The 21,180-nt window shown below is 44.0% G+C and overlaps 1 protein-coding gene across 3 annotated transcripts; it reads right to left on the minus strand.

The window, feature by feature from the left end:
* Positions 1-562: 562 nt before the first annotated feature.
* On the minus strand, positions 563-8,156 carry LOC123157008 (zyxin). 3 transcript variants are annotated; one of them, XM_044575229.1, is made up of 10 exons: positions 7,553-8,156; positions 6,326-6,394; positions 5,803-5,871; positions 5,460-5,528; positions 4,940-5,008; positions 4,446-4,667; positions 3,409-3,586; positions 3,099-3,309; positions 1,571-1,695; positions 563-849 (listed from the first exon to the last, which is right to left on the minus strand). In XM_044575229.1, the coding sequence occupies exons 1-10, from the start codon at positions 8,089-8,091 to the stop codon at positions 745-747; spliced, it is 1,656 nt and encodes a 551-aa protein (XP_044431164.1). In that variant the 5' UTR covers positions 8,092-8,156; the 3' UTR covers positions 563-744. The 3 variants fall into 3 exon arrangements, with proteins under 3 accessions (XP_044431164.1, XP_044431165.1, XP_044431166.1); XM_044575230.1 differs by lacking the exon at positions 5,460-5,528; XM_044575231.1 differs by lacking the exons at positions 4,940-5,008; positions 5,460-5,528.
* Positions 8,157-21,180: the final 13,024 nt, after the last annotated feature.

Genomic DNA, 21,180 nt, shown 5'->3' on the forward strand with positions numbered 1-21,180 from the left:
TTCTGTGCTTGAGCCCAGCTTGAACACATAAAAGCCCATCGGGCTTTGGGCCAGCCCAGCCCGACCTTCAAAGAAATGCGAAAACAACGGGCCTAGGCCCAGCCCGGCCTTTGGGCTCAAAATCTAGGCCCAAGCCCGGGCCGGGTTTTTTCGGGCCAGGCCGGGCTTCCCATGGCTAGGTCTATGTGCAGGCCATACGCCTTGATATATTATACAAAGCACCGTATTTGCACGTTGAGACAAGTTAAGTGACCACAATTACAACTGAACATCGAGTACCTCTTCAAAAAATCAAACGGCCGGCGCATAGTGCTCCCCAAAAGCCACCAATTTACTACTTCCTCCATTCCTAAATACAAGTCTTTGTAAAGATTTCACTATGGACTACATACGAAGCAAAATGAGTGAATTCACACTTAAAATGCATCTACATACATCCGTATGTGGTTCATAGTAGAATCTCTTCAAAGACTTATATTTAGGAACGTAGGGAGTATGTGCAACTGGTAAGTATGTCATGCCTAGCTCTACCCTATCAATAAAAGCCGACAAAACATGGATGTAATTTTTATGAATGGTAAACAATGGAGATTAATTAAATCCTTATAGGTTCCAAGGTAACCAGCATAACAACACGCCACCAAGTGGTGGTGTTCTGAAGATGGAGGCTATTCAATAAAGTTTCATCTCGCTCTCATCTAGTTGTGGTGTTTTACACATTTTCAACTCATTGTCCTCCATCGTCTAGCCGGTATGAAACTTGCGCCTTTCCTCCTTTCCTTCCTTGATCATACGTCTCACCCTATCCTCCTCTTCTTTCAGCCAAACTTCATCACGCACGTCAAATAACTGCAAAATGGGGAGAGAGAATGAAACTTCAGTGTTTGCCGCAATCAAATGGACAGGCTATTTCATCAACAAATTCAACTTTATAGAATTGAAAATAAGATCATGCTTTCATTGTAGATTCGTAGGTAAATCCCTTCGTTGTAGTTGGCCTAAGATGTTTGAATGTCGTTATAAATGATCTTTTATATACCATAAGAACAAGATGGCAAATTTTTCTTGATACCAGGTATTTTGCTAGCTTTACTTAAATCTGAGTTGCTCTGTCCTGATGGCATGCTGATGTGCTAGAAACAGAGTACCCCTTTCTACATAGGAAGATAATGCATGCTAACAAGTAGGGACACTTTTGTCAAGATGTTAGCTGTCATTCTCTACAGATCAGTGTCTTCATATAACTAATAACTCATTTATTAATAGCTGTGATATTCAACTCCCGGCTGGTATTCTTTCTCACCTACAGCAGGGTCGTTGAATGCTTTGATAAATTCTAAGGCAACCTAGGAAATTTTGGATCCTCACTAGAGGCAGTGATAATTACATTCTTATGTATGATCATCTATCCTAATTTGCAGCTAACTTACAAGTGAAAAATATAATGATTTAAGCTGCAGCCTGCAGTTGGCTGTTTCCTTGGCTAATTAATTTTCACTTTGCTAGGAAAATATTGCACACAACAGTCAATCAAACATAAGTATGGAAGGTCAGCTTGGGAGGAACACACCTTCTCAAATAAAGGAACTCCACGTGCACGACGTCTACCATGTCCATATGACTTCTGGGGGCGGCCACGGTTGTATCCATCATGAGCAGGGTGCTTCATGTCAGCTCCACAGACATGGCATTCACCTTCAAAAAAAAAAAGGTGAAAATAGGTGAATAAATAGAGGTCAAGAAAACATTGCCATAGCTGGCTAGCATCAACACTTAGGATGAAAACAACGCTCAGGACTTGGCGTTCGAAACTGAATACTATTTTGTTCCAGATCCTGTTTCATACACACTTCAAGATCCAACAGTGATAGTGCATGCAATTTCCAACATAGCAAAACCAGCGAACATGATATGGATCACGCTAGATTCAACAGGATTCAACCCAAACTGCAAGAACGGGATTCAACAGTAGATTCACGCTAAGTGGACCTCTCCCGCACAGTCAAGCAGGTCGTCGGGTGCCAGATCCTGTTCAGTTCCTGTTATTTTAAATAGCTTTTGGAATCACATTCTTTAGCTCAGGTCGAACCTTCCCTGTGTGCCCTGTCTCTATCTGAATAGTTTTACAGAACATTTGAAACCTTATCCTGTGAGGAATGTCAGTGGTTTGTTGCTGTCACAGTGTATCATAATGTACTTCTGACGGCAACAAGGAAAAATTTAGATATAGTGATCGCAGATCACCAGTCCAAAAATACCCTGCAACGTGAAGCTGCTGCTGAGGCTCTGCGCCACTACCACCACGGTATGTACGCGCCATGACAGGCGCAGGCGCAACATGCTCAGCCTGTACTTCTGTTTAGTTTTTATTGCGTTGACATTGTTCGTAAAACATGCAATTGTCCTTGGTGCTAAATATTACGGGCAGGAAAGGATTATCCTCTGTTTCTTTTTTTCTGCACTCCCTCATGTGTATTTCTGATTTTTACTATTTGCGCCTCTCATTGATAACTTGTGTGGGTAATAAAGTGGAGGCGAGGGAAGAGGAGCGAGGACTCACGAGAGCGGCAACCAGCAATCAGGCTGACCCAAGTGCAACCGTGGAGCTGGGCTAGACTATAAATTCTATGGCTCTTCACCATCCAGGCTTTGCAGCAATCGAACCTTGACAATTGCAGTTATATATTGGATTTGGTGGTCAATATTGTGCTCTTAAAAGATAACTGTTTGCCAGCCTCATGGGGTCATATTTTCTTCTTAGTGCATATAGCCAGATAATAAAATTTGAACTGAAACTATTCTACTGCTAAATACAATATGTTTCCAACAATACTTCTTTTATAGGTTCAACAAAATACACACATTGCCTTTGTTATAATCTTCGCCAAAAGTTGAAGGAGAGAGGTTATTTTGGAGGATACTCGACTCAGTGTAATTATGTTTACATGAACAACAGGAGCACAGGCATTCAACTATTTATTATTAGTTTGTTTCTTTATTAAAGAGTGCCCTACTGCATGCAAATGCTACAAACTGGAAACAAATTCGAGAAATTAAAATTCTAAATCTCAAAGCTGATAAAGTTAAGTATATAATACCATTATCATCAGGTTTGACCACGCAGATACAGGTGAGCACATACGCTTCATAATCGCCGTCCATACATGTGACTTCAGCAAAGTACAGATCGTTGTTGGCAGCTCCTTTAGTCTTCATGGTGAGATTGAAATGATCGTAAGATCTATAGCAATATTTCCCGTCAAAACATGAATTGTGGCTCACAATATCTTCTAGTTCACATGCGAGATCCTGAAGTATTAAGAATGGATAGTATCAACAAGTGAAACATGTATTTGATGACATTCGAGGAATCATGGAACCAACAAAGGACAGAGTGAGAGAGCATACCCCGACGAGACCATTGTCCTCATTGTATTTGTCGAGTACAGCCTTAACCAATTCCTCTGTAGGGAGATCGGTCGTACAGGAAACAAAAGCTTCTATGGAGTGCTTCCGTGTGCCATCATGATACCAGTAAAGAGCATATCGGATAGCCCTCTCCTCGTCGGTAAGTCCATCCATGCATCTATTTCAGATATAAGAGGATTGTAAATCATTAGCATATTTTATACAATAACCAATGAAAAAGCGTTTGGGTTGATGAGTTTGCATGCAAGGTTTTTGTTCAAATAGGAACCAAATAGCCCAGAAGATTAACACAACTCATTGTTTAATAAACAAGAAAAAGGCAAAACAAACTGAACTGCTTACATGCTTATAAGACTAAGTGCTCATCACATTCTTTGTATAAAAGAGAATAAAAGTTATCACCATTTGTTTTTTGGATCTCCAAGTAAGTGTGCCTGACTACAAGCACTATTGGTTACAGAACAAAAACAAAACCGTCTCAACTGATTAATGGAACTAACTGTTCTAGTTACCACCAGCGTTATCAGAAGAAATAGAGCTACATGGGTGTGGCAGGCTAAAAGCTATCCAGTGAGCATAAAAAAATATACCTATAGCATAGCATCTATATATACCGTTTGAATTCAAGCTATGCTAACTATTTTAACAGCTCTAAAACAATTCACAAGCTATTCCTTTAACTTCAGAAAAACCCAGGGTTTTCAAGGTGTGAACACAAACCGATATGAGATATACTCCCTCCGTTTCTTTTTAGTCTGCATATAAGATTTGGTCAAAGTCAAACTTTGTAAAGTTTGACTAACTTTATAGAAAAAATATCAACATCTACAACACAATAGTTATATGTTATGAAAATTAATTTCATCATGCATCTAATAATATTGATTTCATAATGTGAATGTTGATATCTTTTCCTACAAAGCTAGCCAAACTTTACAAAGTTTGACTTTGACTAAATCTTATATGCAAACTAAAAAGAAACGGAGGGAGTATCCAACAAAATTGAGAGACTTTACATGTTTTTTCGCTGAACAGCATGGTGGGAGTCAATGGCTTCCTGAACTTCCTGTATGCTCTCAAACGGTCCACCACGGTCAGGATACGTATGGAAAAATCCATCATTGTCAACTCTCACAAAATATTTTATCATAAGACCAGTGGGCACCAATGTCGAAATACATGAATCAGCCAAAAGATGTATATCATGCTTCAATGACAAGAGATCTGGCACCTTAAACCTGAAGTGGACAACAAAATGTTTGATTAAGAGGAAATAAAGTGGAACACAATCTAGTACTTCATGCATGCATTGCAAAATTGGTTTTAACGGCATAATTAGTAAATCTTCGGGAAAATGCGTCTAGTCAGTAACTAAAAGCACCATTATGACTACAAGCAGCAATGCAAGACAGATAACTCATTCCAAACCCTCTAGCTTAGACCAAATTAGCTGCTGACTATAAACAAAAGACAGATCAGAGCGAGGAGAGCGCGCGCGAAAGTTGCATACCTTGTAGTTTGTGGCATAGAGGAAGAGGAAGTCTCCTCCAGTGTTGTCCCTCTTTCCCTCTCCTCATGCCTGAAGTAAAAATGGGGGCAAACAGTCATGTAGCAGCAAGCAGCACTGGCAGGACTCATTATTTAAAACAGTAGCGGGCACACTCTGCTTGCAAGGAAATGCATACGCATTCAATAATAGGGAGCGTCGTATTCCCAGGGTATATAAAAAAGGCCTATTTTCTGTTTTAATGAGATGGTTTAACACATGTAGGATAAAAAGGCGCATACATTTGAGACATCTACAGCTTGCGCTCAGCATGTGTTTAAAACCCAACTGTTCTGATGATCGAGTTGGATTGTTGTTTTCCTCAATGCACCGTTAAGTGAGTGAAAGGGAACGTAGTTCGATAAAAATGCTAATCTGGTTGAGTTCAAAGGCTAAGATCGTAGAACAGTCGTCTCAAGTTACCTACCGGGTCATAGACCCAGCTATTGAGCAATGGTTGAGAGGGTGCACAATAGTTCCATACCTTGTAGCTTGTGGCATAGAGGAAGAGAAAGTCTCCAACAGTGGTGTCTCTCTTTCCCTCTCCTCGCGCCTGAAGTAAGAAGGGCAAAGCAACGACTCGTCGTTTAAACAATGTTTAATGAGAGAATTCCTTATTTAATACTGGCTTAAAATTTTTGCCCTATTTGACATTGGAAAATAGTTTCTTCCTTTTCTAACACCAGTTCTAAAATTTGTTCCCTTTGTGACACTTCCATCCATTTTTGAGTACTAACAGTGTTAAGTGACACTTGAAAAGATGATTTTAGCTGCTGACTATAACAAAAGACAGATCAGACAGAGGAGAGCGCGCGGAAGTTGCATACCTTGTAGTTTGTGGCATAGAGGAAGAGGAAGTCTCCTCCAGTGTTGTCCCTCTTTCCCTTTCCTCATGCCTGAAGTAGAAATGGGGGCAAACAGTCATGTAGCAGCAAGCTGCACTGGCAGTGACTCATTGTTTAAAAACAGTAGAGGGGACACTCTGCTTTGCAAGGAAATACCTACATATTCAATAATAGGGAGTGCCGTATTCTCAGGGTATATAAAAAAGGCCTATTTTCTGTTTTAATGAGAAGGTTTAACACATGTAGGATAAAAAGGCGCATACATTTGAGACATCTACAGCTTGCGCTCAGCATGTGTTTAAAACCCAACTGTTCTGATGATCGAGTTGGATTGCTGTTTTCCTCAATGCACCGTTAAGTGAGTGAAAGGGAACGTAGTTCAATAAAAATGCTAATCTGGTTGAGTTCAAAGGTTAAGATCGTAGAACGGACGTCTCAAGTTACCTATCGGGTCGTAGACCCAGCTATTGAGCAATGGTTGAGAGGGTGCGCGATAGTTTCATACCTTGTAGCTTGTTGCATAGAGGAAGAGGAAGTCTCCAACAGTGTTGTCTCTCTTTCCCTCTCCTCGCGCCTGAAGTAAAAAGGGGCAAAGCAGTGACCCATCGTTTAAAAAATGATTAATAAGGAAACACCATGCGTGTTAAAGGACCAAAACAAAAAAACTTCAAGGGAATAATTCCATGAACAATGCAAGCAAACCATTGAGATGTAATGAAGGCTAAAACCTTCAAATAATAGCGATGCAGAGAAGAATAATTTTAAAGTTATTATCTTTCATGAAGTTCTAAAAAAAGAAGTGGGGTACACTGGGAAAGAAGTAGGCACTCACTACCATAGTGTCAGCGAGCCTCTGCTTCCCCAAACAGGTCGATCAAAGTGTTGACAAACACTTGATGAATTTAATGGGATGCTCACTGATCAGCCGACTAGATCGGCAGTGGAGCGAGTCAACACACGCCATCGAGTTGCGCCTCGACCTATCCATGCTACCGCAGCTCTACCATGTCCAACAACACTTCTGCATCAATTTTGTGCCACACATCGCTTGTTGCATGTGACGACAGCAACACAGCTATCACCAGCCTGATCGATTACTGTAATGCAGACCACTGAAGTTTTTGTTCCCCTCCCCGCTTCCCCTAAGGAGATGTACCAGATTATTAGGTGGTTCCACTGTATCATTCAAATCAGTTTTATGAGATCAGGTTCTCTGATTATCTAATCTGAGCCTCTAAGTCAGGTTTGTGGTTAAGCTAATCTGCTTATTCCTGCTGGACTGCCGACGAACGCATTCTTGCAGCTTTTAATGTGCTCTCGCTTCTCTACGAGTTTTTGTTGAGGCATCCACTATATGTTTGACAAGTGACACAAATTGGACGTGGAAGAGAATTGCTGGACGAGGCTCGATTTTTTAAGACCAGCCCACTAGGGAGTACACAATTTTATCTGACTGTGAGGTTTATATCAGTTTTGTTATACATGTTCGACGAATTGCCGTAATACATTAGATCAGGTAGCCAAGGTTGATTCACTCACCCTGAAACTTTTTAGCATTCTACTCCCTCCGTTCCTATATACAAGTCTTTGTAGAGATTTCACTATGGACTACATACAGAGCAAAATGAATGAATCTACACTCTAAAATGCATCTACATACATCCGTATGTGGTCTATAGTAAAATCGGAGGGAGTATATATTACTTGACCAAGGATAAAAAGAAGTGCATACCATGTTAACATGTGCAGCCGTGGACGGAGAGCGTCGCCGCTGGAGGGGGGGGCGTGAGGCGGCGGCGGAAGTGCCTTGTCGAGAGCAACAGCTGCTCTGCGTTTGGATTCAGATTCCCTGAGGACATCAGCGACGGGCCGTATCTGCCCGTCATCGGAAGTCAGGAGAGCCCCATGCCTATCTTGGGAGGCAGAGATTTCTCGGCGGTCCTCGGGGAGTTGCTTGGCGATCAGGTCGGCCGCGGAAGTTGCTTGGAGATTTCCATGGGAGGAGGTGCGCTGTAGCACGGGAGACGGCGGCGGGGGAGGACAGGAGGTGAGCTGTGGCCTGGAAGGCGGCGGTGGAGGAGGGGGAGGAGAGGTGAGCTGTGGCATGGGAGACGGGGGCGGAGGAGGGGAGGTGAGCTGTGGCCTGGAAGGCGGCGGCGGAGGAGGAGGGGAGGGGAGCTGTGGCATGGAAGGTGGCGGGGGGGTCGGCGGGGAAGGCGCAGAGCTCTGTGCTCGCCCGTCGCGGCGGCGGCGGCGGCGTCCGGACGGCATGAAGGCGGCGGAGGAGGGAAGTGCTAGGGATTGGAGAGTTTCCCTGTGGAGGGGGTGGGGAAGATTTTGGGTCGTGCCTCTTACTGGACTCGGTTTATTTTAGGCGAAACGCTAATGCTCTACCCTGATCGCGCGGAGAGTTCCGCCGCAAGCGCAACCGTTGGATCGTGTTGATCCATGCTTCGTCACGCACGCTAGCATACAGTCTGTTATTTCCCTTGCCTACCACATGCCACTTTACCTTATCTTCGCAACAACTACGGTGTTGCAAACCATAGCGGCAAACAACGACTGCAACTTAGACAATTTTTTTGCAACATTAGCTCTGTTGCAAAAAGACTGCAACAAAACCTTTGTGCAAAAAAATTAGAACAAAAACTCTGTTACAAAAAAATTCCCGCAACACGACCTATATTGCAGAAATATATGCAACTTTGTTGCAAATGTTTCTGTAACAAGACCTTTGTTGCGAAGTACAGAGGGACGTTGAGCCACTGAATTGTGCCACATCCAACAACTCGCGAGGCGGTAGATCTTTTTAAAAGATCCGCCGGCCGACGCGTAGTAGCCTCCTTATTTTAGTGCATTATTATTTTCTTTACTGTGAATGATTAAAAAACGCAATTTTATTTGACTGACTCTTTTCATTCAGGGGCGTGCTACGCGTCCGCCGGTCGATCTTTTTAAAAGATCAGCCGGGTCGCGAGCCGTTGGATTTACCGCGTCATACGACCGAACGTGCCTTCATTCTGTAACACAGGTCTTGTTGCAGAATTATTTTTGCAACACGGGTCTTGTTGCGAAATTATTTTTACAACGCATGTTTTTTTCGGACTTAATTCTGCAATACAGGTCTTGTTGCGGTTTTTTTTTGCAACATCAATTTTTTTGCAACTAAGGTTTTGTCGTAATTTTTTTTGCAACTGAGTTCTTGTTGCGGAAAAAATTCACAAGAGAGGTTGTGTTGTAAAACGTAGACCCGTCATAGAGTATTGCAACATTGCACATGTTTCGGAAGCATAGCTCCTGTTGCAAAAGCGGGTTTATTGAATGATGTTATGCGGGACACGTGTCACGCAGGGAAGGTGACGGACGCGGCCCAGTTATCCACCGGTTGATGATAAGTATTTCCCTTTCATTATTTTGTTGTAAACAACTAAAATAAAAAGGGCAAAGCAACCTGTGGTTAGATGGTGATTTCTTGCGTATGTACTGTTTTTGAAAAAAAAAACTAAAATAAATAGGAATATAGGTTCATCTCGAATTGAAATCGATAATACATGTGTTAGAAGAGCGTAGTCTAAACACAGTACTTGTGTTATCGATAGAAAGAAAGCCGCGACAGGGAAAAGGAATATGTTCACCTCGAATCGAAATCCATACTGTAGTACTATTACTTGCGGAAATCCAACTCGGTGCCCAGGCTCATCTGCTCCTGCTCAAAAAAAAATTAAAATAAATACTAGAAAATTCTAGAAAAATCCAAAGAAAAATTTAGATGGTAGATAATTTGATGTGTAAGGTCCGCTCTAATTTCCAACTCATTTAAACATCTGAGCACCTCTCGGTAAAAAAGACAAATCGGATCAGAACAGTGTGTGAACAGTAAACATTTTTACAGACCCTGATTTTGTCTTTTTGCCGAGAGTTTAGATGTCTAAATGAGTTGAAATCTGGTGCGGACCTCACGCATCAAATTATCTACCACTCAAAAAAATTGGAACTTTTTTAATTTTGTTAACATTTGTTTTGATTTTTTTCTCAGAGGGGGTGCAGATGAGCCTCGGAGCAGAAACTCCGCATCCTACTACTTGTGTTTATCTACTATCTACTATCTATCTGTCTATCTACTACCTCTATAGAAAAAGAGGGACTGATCCAAGTAATTATACCCGTCTATCTATAATATCTGATGGTCCCTAATCCTCCCGTGGTTAACACAACAAGCCACGTATTAAGCCACTAATCCTCGAATAATGACCCTGCCCACCCGTTTGAAAAAAACACCGCCGCACACGCACACACGCCCCGCACCACGACCTTTCTCACGCCCCGCACCTCCTCTTCCCCCAACGACCAGAGCACGGTCGGGCCTCCGTCGCCGCCCGCCCATCCTCGCCCTCCTCCGTCGTCGCCCCACGGCCGGGCCTTCATCCTCTGTTGCCGCCCGCCGCCCATCCTCTGCCGCCGTCGCCCGCCCATCCTCGCTCTCCTCCGTCGGCGCTCCACGGTCGGGCCTCCATCCTCCGCCGCCTCCCGCAACCCATCCTCTGCCCGCCGGTCCTTTTCTCCGCCACCGTGAGCATGAGGCATGAGTAGCCCCCACCGGTCCTCCTCTGCTGCCCCCAACAAGGCAGGAAAGAGCGTGAGCATCCCGTCGGTACTCCTCTGCTGCCCCAACAAGGCGGGACAGAGCGTACGGTTAAGCCACTCCATCGCCCGACCTCCTAATCTTCGCCCCACGTCCATCGCTCCATCGCTCATCTGCCTCGCTGCTTCCCATGCCCCCGCTCCTCTGCATCCAGCGCCCCTCCTCCTTAATTTACAAAAGATGGTCTATGATTTTGTAGCTACTGTTGGGGAACGTAGCAGAAATTCAAAAAAATTTCCTACGTGTCACCAAGATCTATCTATGGAGAAACCAGCTACGAGTAGAAGGAGAGTGCATCTACATACCCTTGTAGATCGCTAAGCGGAAGCGTTCAAGTGAACGGGGTTGATGGAGTCGTACTCGTCGTGATTCAGAACACCGATGATCCTAGTGCCGAACGGACGGCACCTCCACGTTCAACACACGTACAGCTCGACGATGTCTCCCACGCCTTGATCCAGCAAGGAGAGAGGGAGAGGTTGAGGAAGACTCCATCCAGCAGCAGCACAACGGCGTGGTGGTGGTGGAGGAGCGTGGCAATCCTGCAGGGCTTCGCCAAGCACCTACGGGAGAGGAGGAGGTGTCACGGGAGGGAGGGAGGCGCCAAGGGCTCAGGTATGGATGCCCTCCCTCCCCTCCACTATATATAGGGGCAGGGGAGAGGGGGGAGGCGCAGCCTTGCCCCTTCCTCCAAGGAAGGGGTGCGGCTAAGAAGGGGGGAGGAGTCCATCCTCCCCAAGGCACCTCGGAGGTGCCTTCCCCTTTTAGGACTCTCCCCTTTTTCCTATATCTTGGCGCATGGGCCTCTAGGGGCTGGTGCCCTTGGTCCATGTAGGCCAAGGCGCACCCCCTACAGCCCATGTGGCCCCCCGGGGCAGGTGGCCCCACCCGGTGGGCCCCCGGGACCCTTCCGGTGGTCCCGGTACAATACCGATGACCCTGAAACTTGTCCCGATGGCCGAAACAGGACTTCCTATATATAAATCTTTGCCTCCGGACCATTCCGGAACTCCTCGTGACGTCCGGGATCTCATCCGGGACTCCGAACAACATTCGGTAACCACATACAAACTTCCTTTATAACCCTAGCATCATCGAACCTTAAGTGTGTAGACCCTACGGGTTCGGGAGACATGTAGTCATGACCGAGACGTTCTCCGGTCAATAACCAACAGCGGGATCTGGATACCCATGTTGGCTCCCACATGTTCCACGATGATCTCATCAGATGAACCACGATGTCAAGGACTTAATCAATCCCGTATTCAATTCCCTTTGTCTAGCGGTATTTTACTTGCCCGAGATTCGATCGTCGGTATACCGATACCTTGTTCAATCTCGTTACCGGCAAGTCTCTTTACTCGTTCCGTAACACATCATCCCGTGATCAACCCCTTGGTCACATTGTGCATATTATGATGATGTCCTACCGAGTGGGCCCAGAGATACCTCTCCGCTTACACGGAGTGACAAATCCCAGTCTCGATTCGTGCCAACCCAACAGACACTTTCGGAGATACCTGTAATGCACCTTTATAGCCACCCAGTTACGTTGTGACGTTTGGTACACCCAAAGCATTCCTACGGTATCCGGGAGTTGCACAATCTCATGGTCTAAGGAAAAGATACTTGACAGTAGAAAAGCTTTAGCATACGAACTACACGATCTTTGTGCTAGGCTTAGGATTGGGTCTTGTCCATCACATCATTCTCCTAATGATGTGATCCCGTTATCAACGACATCCAATGTCCATAGCCAGGAAACCATGACTATCTGTTAATCACAACGAGCTAGTCAACTAGAGGCTCACTAGGGACATATTGTGGTCTATGTATTCACACGTGTATTACGATTTCCGGATAATACAGTTATAGCATGAATAAAAGACTATTATCATGAACAAAGAAATATAATAACACTTTTATTATTGCCTCTAGGGCATATTTCCAACAGTCTCCCACTTGCACTAGAGTCAATAATCTAGTTCACATCACCATGTGATTAACACTGACAGGTCACATCACCATGTGACCAACATCCAAAGAGTTTACTAGTGTCACTAAACTAGTTCACATCATCATGTGATCAAGACTCAATGAGATCTGGGGTTTGGTCATGTTCTGCTTGTGAGAGAGGTTTTAGTCAACGGGTCTGAACCCTTCAGATCCGTGTGTGCTTTACAAATCTCTATGTCATCTCCTAGATGTAGCTCCCACGTTCTATTTGGAGCTATTCCAAATAACTGTTCTACTTGGAGCTATTCTAAATTGTTGCTCCATTATACGTATCCGGTATCTCTACTCAGAGCTATCCGGATAGGTGTTAAGCTTGCATCGTCGTAACCCTTTATGACGAACTCTTTTACCACCTCCATAATCGATAAAATTCCTTAGTCCACTAGTTACTAAGGATAACTTTGACCGCTGTCCTGTGATCCATTCATGGATCACTCTTGTACCCCTTGACTGACTCATGGCAAGGCACACTTCAGGTGCGGTACACAGCATAGCATACTGAAGAGCCTACGTCTTAAGCATAGGGGACGACCTTCGTCCTTTCTCTCTATTCTGCTGTGGTCGAGCTTTAAGTCTTAACTTCGTACCTTACAACTCAGGCAAGAACTCCTTCTTTGACTGGTCCATCTTGAACACCTTCAAGGTCATGTCAAGGTATGTGCTCATTTGAAAGAACCATTAAGCGTTTTGATCTATCCTTATAGATCTTGATGCTCAATGCTCAAGCAGCTTAATCCAGGCTTTCCATTGAAAAACACTTTCAAAATAACCCTATATGCTTTCCAGAAATTCTACGTCATTTCTGATCAACAATATGTCAACAACATATACTCATCAGAAATTCTATAGTGCTCCCACTCACTTCTTTGGAAATACAAGTTTCTCATAAACTTTGTATAGACCCAAAATCTTTGATCATCTTATCAAAGCGTACATTCCAACTCCGAGATGCTTACTCCAGTCCTTAGAAGGATCGCTGGAGCCAGCATACCTTTTAGCATCCTTAGGATCGACAAAACCTTTCTGATTGTATCGCATACAACCTTTCCTTACGACTGGTAAGGAAACTCGTTTTGACATCCATCTGCCAGATTTCATAAATGCAGCTTGTGCTAACGTGATTCCGACGGATTTTAAGCATCGCTACGGATGAGAAAATCTCATCGTAGTCAACTCCTTGAACTTGTGAAAAACTCTTCGCCACAAGTCGAGCTTCATGGACGGTGACATTACCGTCCATGTTCGTCTTCTTCTTAAAGATCCATTTATCTCAATGGCTTGCCGATCATCGGGCAAGTCCACCAAAGTCCATGCTTTGTTCTGATACATGGATCCTATCTCGGATTTCATGGTTTCTAACCATTCGTCGGAATATGGGCCCACCATCGCTTCTCCGTAGCTCGTAGGTTCATTGTTGTCCAGCAACATGACTTCCAAGACAGGATTACGTACCACTCTGATGTAGTACGTATCCTTGTCATCCCACGAGGTTTGGTAGTGACTTGATCTGAAGTTTCATGATCAACATCACAAGCTTCCACTTCAATTGGTGTAGGTGCCACAGGAACAACTTCCTGTGCCTTGCCACACACTAGTTGAAGAGACGGTTCAATAACCTCATCAAGTTTCCACCATCCTCCCACTCAATTCTTTCGAGAGAAACTTTTCCTCGAGAAAGGACCCGATTTTAGAAACAATTCATATTGCTTTCGGATCTGAATTAGGAGGTATACCCAACTGTTTTGGGTGTCCTATGAAGATGTATTTTATCCGCTTTGGGTTCGAGCTTATCAACCTGAAACTTTTTCATATAAGCGTCGCAGCCCCAAACTTTTAAGAAACGACAACTTAGGTTTCTCTAAACCATAATTCATACGGTGTCATCTCATTGGAATTACGTGGTGCCCTATTTAAAGTGAATGTGGTTGTCTCTAATGCCTAACCCATGAACGATAGTGGTAATTCGATAAGAGACATCATGGTACGCACCATATCCAATAGGGTGCAACTATGATGTTCGGACACACCATCACACTATGGTGTTCCAGGCGGTATTAATTATGAAACAATTTCCACAATGTCTTAATTGTGTGCCAAAACTCGTAACTCAGATATTCATCTCTATGATCGTATCATAGACATTTTATCCTCTTGTCACAATGATCTTCTACTTCACTCTGAAATTACTTGAACCATTCAATAATTCAGAGTTGTGTTTCATCAAGTAAATATTCTCAACATCTACTCGAATCATCTGTGAAGTAAGAACATAACGATATTCACTGCATGCCTCAGCATTTATTGGACTGCACACATCAAAATGTGTTACTTCCAACAAGTTGCTATCTTGTTCCATCTTATTGAAACCGAGGCTTTTCAGTCATCTTGCCTATGTGGTATGATTTGCATATCTCAAGTGATTCAAAATCAAGTGAGTCCGAACGGTCCATTTGCATGGAGTTTCCTCATGCATATACACCAATAGACATGGTTCGCATGTCTCAAACTTTTCAAAAACGAGTGAGTCCAAAGATCCATCAACATGGAGCTTCTTCATGCGTTTTATACCATTATGACTTACATGGCAGTGCCACAAGTAAGTGGTACTATCATTACTATCTTATATCTTTTGGCATGAAAATGTGTATCACTACGACCGAGATTCAATAAACCATTCCTTTAGGTGCAAGACCATTGAAGGTATTATTCAAAAAATAGAGTAACCATTATTCTCCTTAAATGAATAACCATATTGCGATAGACATAATCCAATCATGTCTATGCTCAACGCAAACACCAATCTCGGTGGTAGAGGGAGCGTGCGATGCTTGATCATATCAACCTTGGAAACACTTCCAACATATATCGTCAGCTCACCTTTAGCTAGTCTCCGTTTATTCCGTAGCTTTTATTTCGAGTTACTAACACTTAGCAACCGAACCGGTATCCAATACCCTGGTGCTACTAGGAGTACTAGTAAAGTACACATTAACATAATGTATATCCAATATACTTCTATCGACCTTGCCAGCCTTCTCATCTACCAAGTATCTAGGGTAATGCTGCTCCAATGGTTGTTCCCCTTATTACAGAAGCACTTAGTCTCGGGTTTGGGTTCAACCTTGGGTTTCTTCACTTGAGCAGCAGCTGAATTGCCGTTTCATGAAGTATCCCTTTGTTCCCTTGCCCTTCTTGAAACTAGTGGTTTCACCAACCATCAACAATTGATGCTCCTTCTTGATTTCTACTTTCGCGGTGTCAAACATCATGAATATTTCAAGGATCATCATATCTATCCCTGATATGTTATAGTTCATCACGAAGCTCTAGCAGCTTGGTGGCAATGACTTTGGAGAAACATCACTATCTCATTTGGAAGATCAACTCCCACTCGATTCAAGTGATTGTTGCACTCAGACAATCTGAGCACAAGCTCAACGATTGAGCTTTTCTCCCTTAGTTTGTAGGCTAAGAAAATTGTCGGAGGTCTCATACCTCTTGACGTGGGCACGAGCCTGAAATCCCAATTTCAGCCCTCGAAACATCTCATATGTTCCGCGACGTTTCGAAAACGTCTTTGGTGCCTCTACTTAAACCATTTAACTGAACTATCACGTAGTTATCAAAACGTGTATGTTCGATGTTCGAAACATCCACAAACGACGTTTGGGGTTCAGCACACTAAGCAGTGCATTAAGGACATAAGCGTTCTAGTGTCCGCATAATCGCTACTGTCAACTTTCAACTATATTTTCTCTAGGAACATAACTAAAACAGTAGAACTAAAGCGCGAGCTACGACATAATTTGCAAAAGGTCTTTTGACTATGTTCAGGATAATTAAGTTCATCTTATGAACTCCCACTTAGATAGACATCCCTCTGGTCATCTAAGTGATCACATGATCCGAGTCAACTAGGCCGTGTCCGATCATCACGTGAGACGGACTAGTCATCATCGGTGAACATTTTCATGTTGATCGTATCTACTATACGACTCATGCTCGACCTTTCGGTCTCCGTGTTCCGATGCCATGTCTGCACATGCTAGGCTCGTCAAGTTAACCCTAAGTGTTTTCGCTGTGTAAAACTGTCTTACACCCGTTGTATGTGAACGTAAGAATCCATCACACCCGATCATCACGTGGTGCTTAGGAGCGACGAACTGTAGCAACGGTGCACAGTTAGGGGAGAACACTTCTTGAAATTTTGTAAGGGATCATCTTATTTACTACCGTCGTCCTAAGTAAACAAGATGCATAATCATAATAAACATCACATGCAATTATATAGTTGTGACATGATATGGCCAATATCATATAGCTCCATTGATCTCCATCTTCGGGGCTCCATGATCATCTTGTCACCGGCTTGACACCATGATCTCCATCATCATGATCTCCATCATCGTGTCTTCATGAAGTTGTCACGCCAATGACTACTTCTACTTCTATGACTAACGCGTTTAGCAATAAAGTAAAGTAGTTTACATGGCGTTCTTCAATGACACGCAGGTCATAATAATAAATAAAGACAACTCCTATGGCTCCTGCCGGTTGTCATACTCATCGACATGCAAGTCGTGAATCCTATTACAAGAACATGATCAATCTCATACATCACATATATCATTCATCACATCCTTTTGGCCATATCACATCACATAGCATACCCTGCAAAAACAAGTTAGACGTCCTCTAATTGTTGTTGCATGTTTTACGTGGCTGCTATGGGTTTCTAGCAAGAACGTTTCTTACCTACGCAAGACCACAACGTGATATGCCAATTGCTATTTACCCTTCATAAGGACCCTTTTCATCGAATCCGTTCCGACTAAAGTGGGAGAGACTGGCACCCGCTAGCCACCTTATGCACCAAGTGCATGTCAATCGGTGGAACCTGTCTCACGTAAGAGTACGTGTAAGGTCGGTCCGGGCCGCTTCATCCCACAATACCATCGAAACAAGATTGGACTAGTAACGGTAAGCATATTGAACAACATCAACGCCCACAACTACTTTGTGTTCTACTCGTGCAAAGAATCTACGCAATAGACCTAGCTCATGATGCCACTGTTGGGGAACGTAGCAGAAATTCAAAAAAAATTCCTACGTGTCACCAAGATCTATCTATGGAGAAACCAGCTACGAGTAGAAGGAGAGTGCATCTACATACCCTTGTAGATCGCTAAGCGGAAGCGTTCAAGTGAACGGGGTTGATGGAGTCGTACTCGTCGTGATTCAGATCACCGATGATCCTAGTGCCGAACGGACGGCACCTCCGCATTCAACACATGTACAGCTCGACGATGTCTCCCACGCCTTGATCCAGCAAGGAGAGAGGGAGAGGTTGAGGAATACTCCATCTAGCAGCAGCACAACGGCGTGGTGGTGGTGGAGGAGCGTGGCAATCCTGCAGGGCTTCGCCAAGCACCTACGGGAGAGGAGGAGGTGTCACGGGAGGGAGGGAGGCGCCAAGGGCTCAGGTATGGATGCCCTCCCTCCCTTCCACTATATATAGGGGCAGGGGAGAGGGGGGAGGCGCAGCCTTGCCCCTTCCTCCAAGGAAGGGGTGCGGCTAAGAAGGGGGGAGGAGTCCATCCTCCCCAAGGCACCTCGGAGGTGCCTTCCCCTTTTAGGACTCTCCCCTTTTTCCTATATCTTGGCGCATGGGCCTCTAGGGGCTGGTGCCCTTGGCCCATGTAGGCCAAGGCACACCCCCTACAGACCATATGGCCCCCCGGGGCAGGTGGCCCCACCCGGTGGGCCCCCGGGACCCTTCCGGTGGTCCCGGTACAATACCGATGACCCTGAAACTTGTCCCGATGGCCGAAACAGGACTTCCTATATATAAATCTTTACCTCCGGACCATTCCGGAACTCCTCGTGACGTCCGGGATCTCATCCGGGACTCCGAACAACATTCGGTAACCACATACAAACTTCCTTTATAACCCTAGCGTCATCGAACCTTAAGTGTGTAGACCCTACGGGTTCGGGAGACATGTAGTCATGACCGAGACGTTCTCCGGTCAATAACCAACAGCGGGATCTGGATACCCATGTTGGCTCCCACATGTTCCACGATGATCTCATCGGATGAACCACGATGTCAAGGACTTAATCAATCCCGTATTCAATTCCCTTTGTCTAGCGGTATTTTACTTGCCCGAGATTCGATCGTCGGTATACCGATACCTTGTTCAATCTCGTTACCGGCAAGTCTCTTTACTCGTTCCGTAACACATCATCCCGTGATCAACCCCTTGGTCACATTGTGCACATTATGATGATGTCCTACCGAGTGGGCCCAGAGATACCTCTCCGCTTACACGGAGTGACAAATCCCAGTCTCGATTCGTGCCAACCCAACAGACACTTTCGGAGATACCTGTAATGCACCTTTATAGCCACCCAGTTACGTTGTGACGTTTGGTACACCCAAAGCATTCCTACGGTATCCGGGAGTTACACAATCTCATGGTCTAAGGAAAAGATACTTGACATTAGAAAAGCTTTAGCATACGAACTACACGATCTTTGTGCTAGGCTTAGGATTGGGTCTTGTCCATCACATCATTCTCCTAATGATGTGATCCCGTTATCAACGACATCCAATGTCCATAGCCAGGAAACCATGACTATCTGTTGATCACAACGAGCTAGTCAGCTAGAGGCTCACTAGGGACATATTGTGGTCTATGTATTCACACGTGTATTACGATTTCCGGATAATACAGTTATAGCATGAATAAAAGACTATTATCATGAACAAAGAAATATAATAACACTTTTATTATTGCCTCTAGGGCATATTTCCAACAGCTACGACCCAAACAAAGATGGTCTTAACCTATAAAAGCGTAGTTTAAGATTCTACATATGTTATATTTCGACACTCCTTGCATGTAGATTTAATCCGTACAAAGAAATGAGCAAGTGATCATGCATTTATTCATGTCATTTTCGGAATGGGGGTTTGTTACGGACGAGTTAAGAAAAACAACAAAAACAAACGATGACACATTAGAGCATCTCTAGCAGACCCCGTATAAGTAGTCAAACCCGTAAAATAACCGCTTTTTACAGTTTCAGTTGAAAAAAGGACCCAAACAGACCCCTTAAAATCATCCGACCCTTAGAATTTTTTACAGGGCCCTGTGAACGACACATGCCCGAGACCCGTGTATCTTCACTTTCGGAGGCAATTTTGCTAGGGCCCCGAATACCAGTCAATGCTAGCGGTTGGGGAATTTCATCTCCCGCTCGCCGCCTGCAGCGACCGTACCGCCACCACCCGGCCACCGCGCCCGGCCGCCACTCGTCGATGCGAGCAAGCTAGCTAGCTAGCTACGGCCGCGCTAGCTAGCAGAATTGATGCGAGCTAGCTACGGTCGCGCTAGCTAGCTAGCTGAGTCCGGCCGCCGCCCGCGCCGCCCTGGCATCCGCCCGCGTGTCGTGGTCGTCTCATGTCTCCCTCGTCCGTCCGTCCGCCAGTCTCCGCTCTGGCCATGGCTTCCTTGTCCGCACGTCGGTCAGCGGTCGATTTCAAATTGGCGTGAGAACATGAAGACGTATATTCAGAGGATATTCTTTTTTATGGGTTGATTATACGGGGTCTGTTCGGCCACCGCCCGCGCCAGCCCGTAAAACCGGTTTTCCGTGAACTGTAAAAGCGATATAAGAGTCCGCGATATAAGGGGTCTTCTAGAGATGCTCTTAGCACACTATAGAGACATGTGTGCATCAATGAAAGTTTTCAGTTTAAGAGTCACCAACTTTTTTCACATGCATATTTCTTAAATAATGAAGAGTTGTTAAAAAGATACATGATTTTTTAATCATAAAAATATATTTTTCTTGTGTGGAAAAGAACATTTTTGTATGGTCTCATGTGGACGCGGGTACTTGCGCCCCTATTTCATCACCATTTCTTGCCATACATGTCATAGGTATTAGTCCTTATTTCATCACTATTTATATCTTATCTTTTTTTGCGGTAAACTAGTTATATCTTATCAAACCTGTCTTTTATTGTATTTTTTGTCATGCATGCCTCCTTTTTACTTTTTTTTTCATGCATGTCCTTCTTTCTTCTTTCTTATATATAGAAGAATAGCGCAACATCTCATCTTTATCATGTCTCCTCTGCATTTTCTCTTCTATTTATTTTATAGCGGACATCCCATCTTTATCGGGTCCTTCTTTTATTTCTTTTCATGCATGCCCTTATTTTATTGGGTGTTTCTAGCAAATTTATCTTCAAGTTCATGTCCAATCCTGATTTTTCTGAGGTGTTCATCCCCAATATGAATCACTACCAATATGGAAAAAAATGGATTGTTGAAAAACATTGTAGCCTAGACAGTATTTTTAAAATTGTTAACAGGTAAAGTAACATTATATTTAGATTCTACATATTTGTCTAATCAAATTCCATATATAACATGTTAAATTTGGAGTTGCGGTTTAGAAGATATGAGTATTTTAAAAAACATTTGATATGTATTGCGGGTTTAATGTTAGAAACATTAGGGGGGGGGTTCTATAAAATAGCAAAACGGACTAAGAATACCTATTTCTTTTATTAGTAGGTATAGATAACGCTTACATCATCCGCGAGAAGTTCATAAATAAAGATGGGAGGTGAGTCCAACCACATATCTGGTGGATCAACACGTCCAAACTGAGCTAGCACATGAGCT

Source organism: Triticum aestivum, chromosome 7B, assembly GCF_018294505.1.
Source record: "Triticum aestivum cultivar Chinese Spring chromosome 7B, IWGSC CS RefSeq v2.1, whole genome shotgun sequence".
Classification (NCBI taxonomy): domain Eukaryota; kingdom Viridiplantae; phylum Streptophyta; class Magnoliopsida; order Poales; family Poaceae; genus Triticum; species Triticum aestivum.

Excerpts from the sequence above, each read along its gene's own strand:
- LOC123157008 (XM_044575229.1), bottom strand. The coding sequence starts at position 8,091 with ATGCCGTCCGGACGCCGCCGCCGCCGCCGCGACGGGCGAGCACAGAGC. Across the intron at positions 5,872-6,325 it reads TCTATGCAACAAGCTACAAG|GCATGAGGAAAGGGAAAGAG; the intron begins GTATGAAACTAT and ends TTTCTACTTCAG. Across the intron at positions 850-1,570 it reads GAGTTCCTTTATTTGAGAAG|TTATTTGACGTGCGTGATGA; the intron begins GTGTGTTCCTCC and ends CCCATTTTGCAG.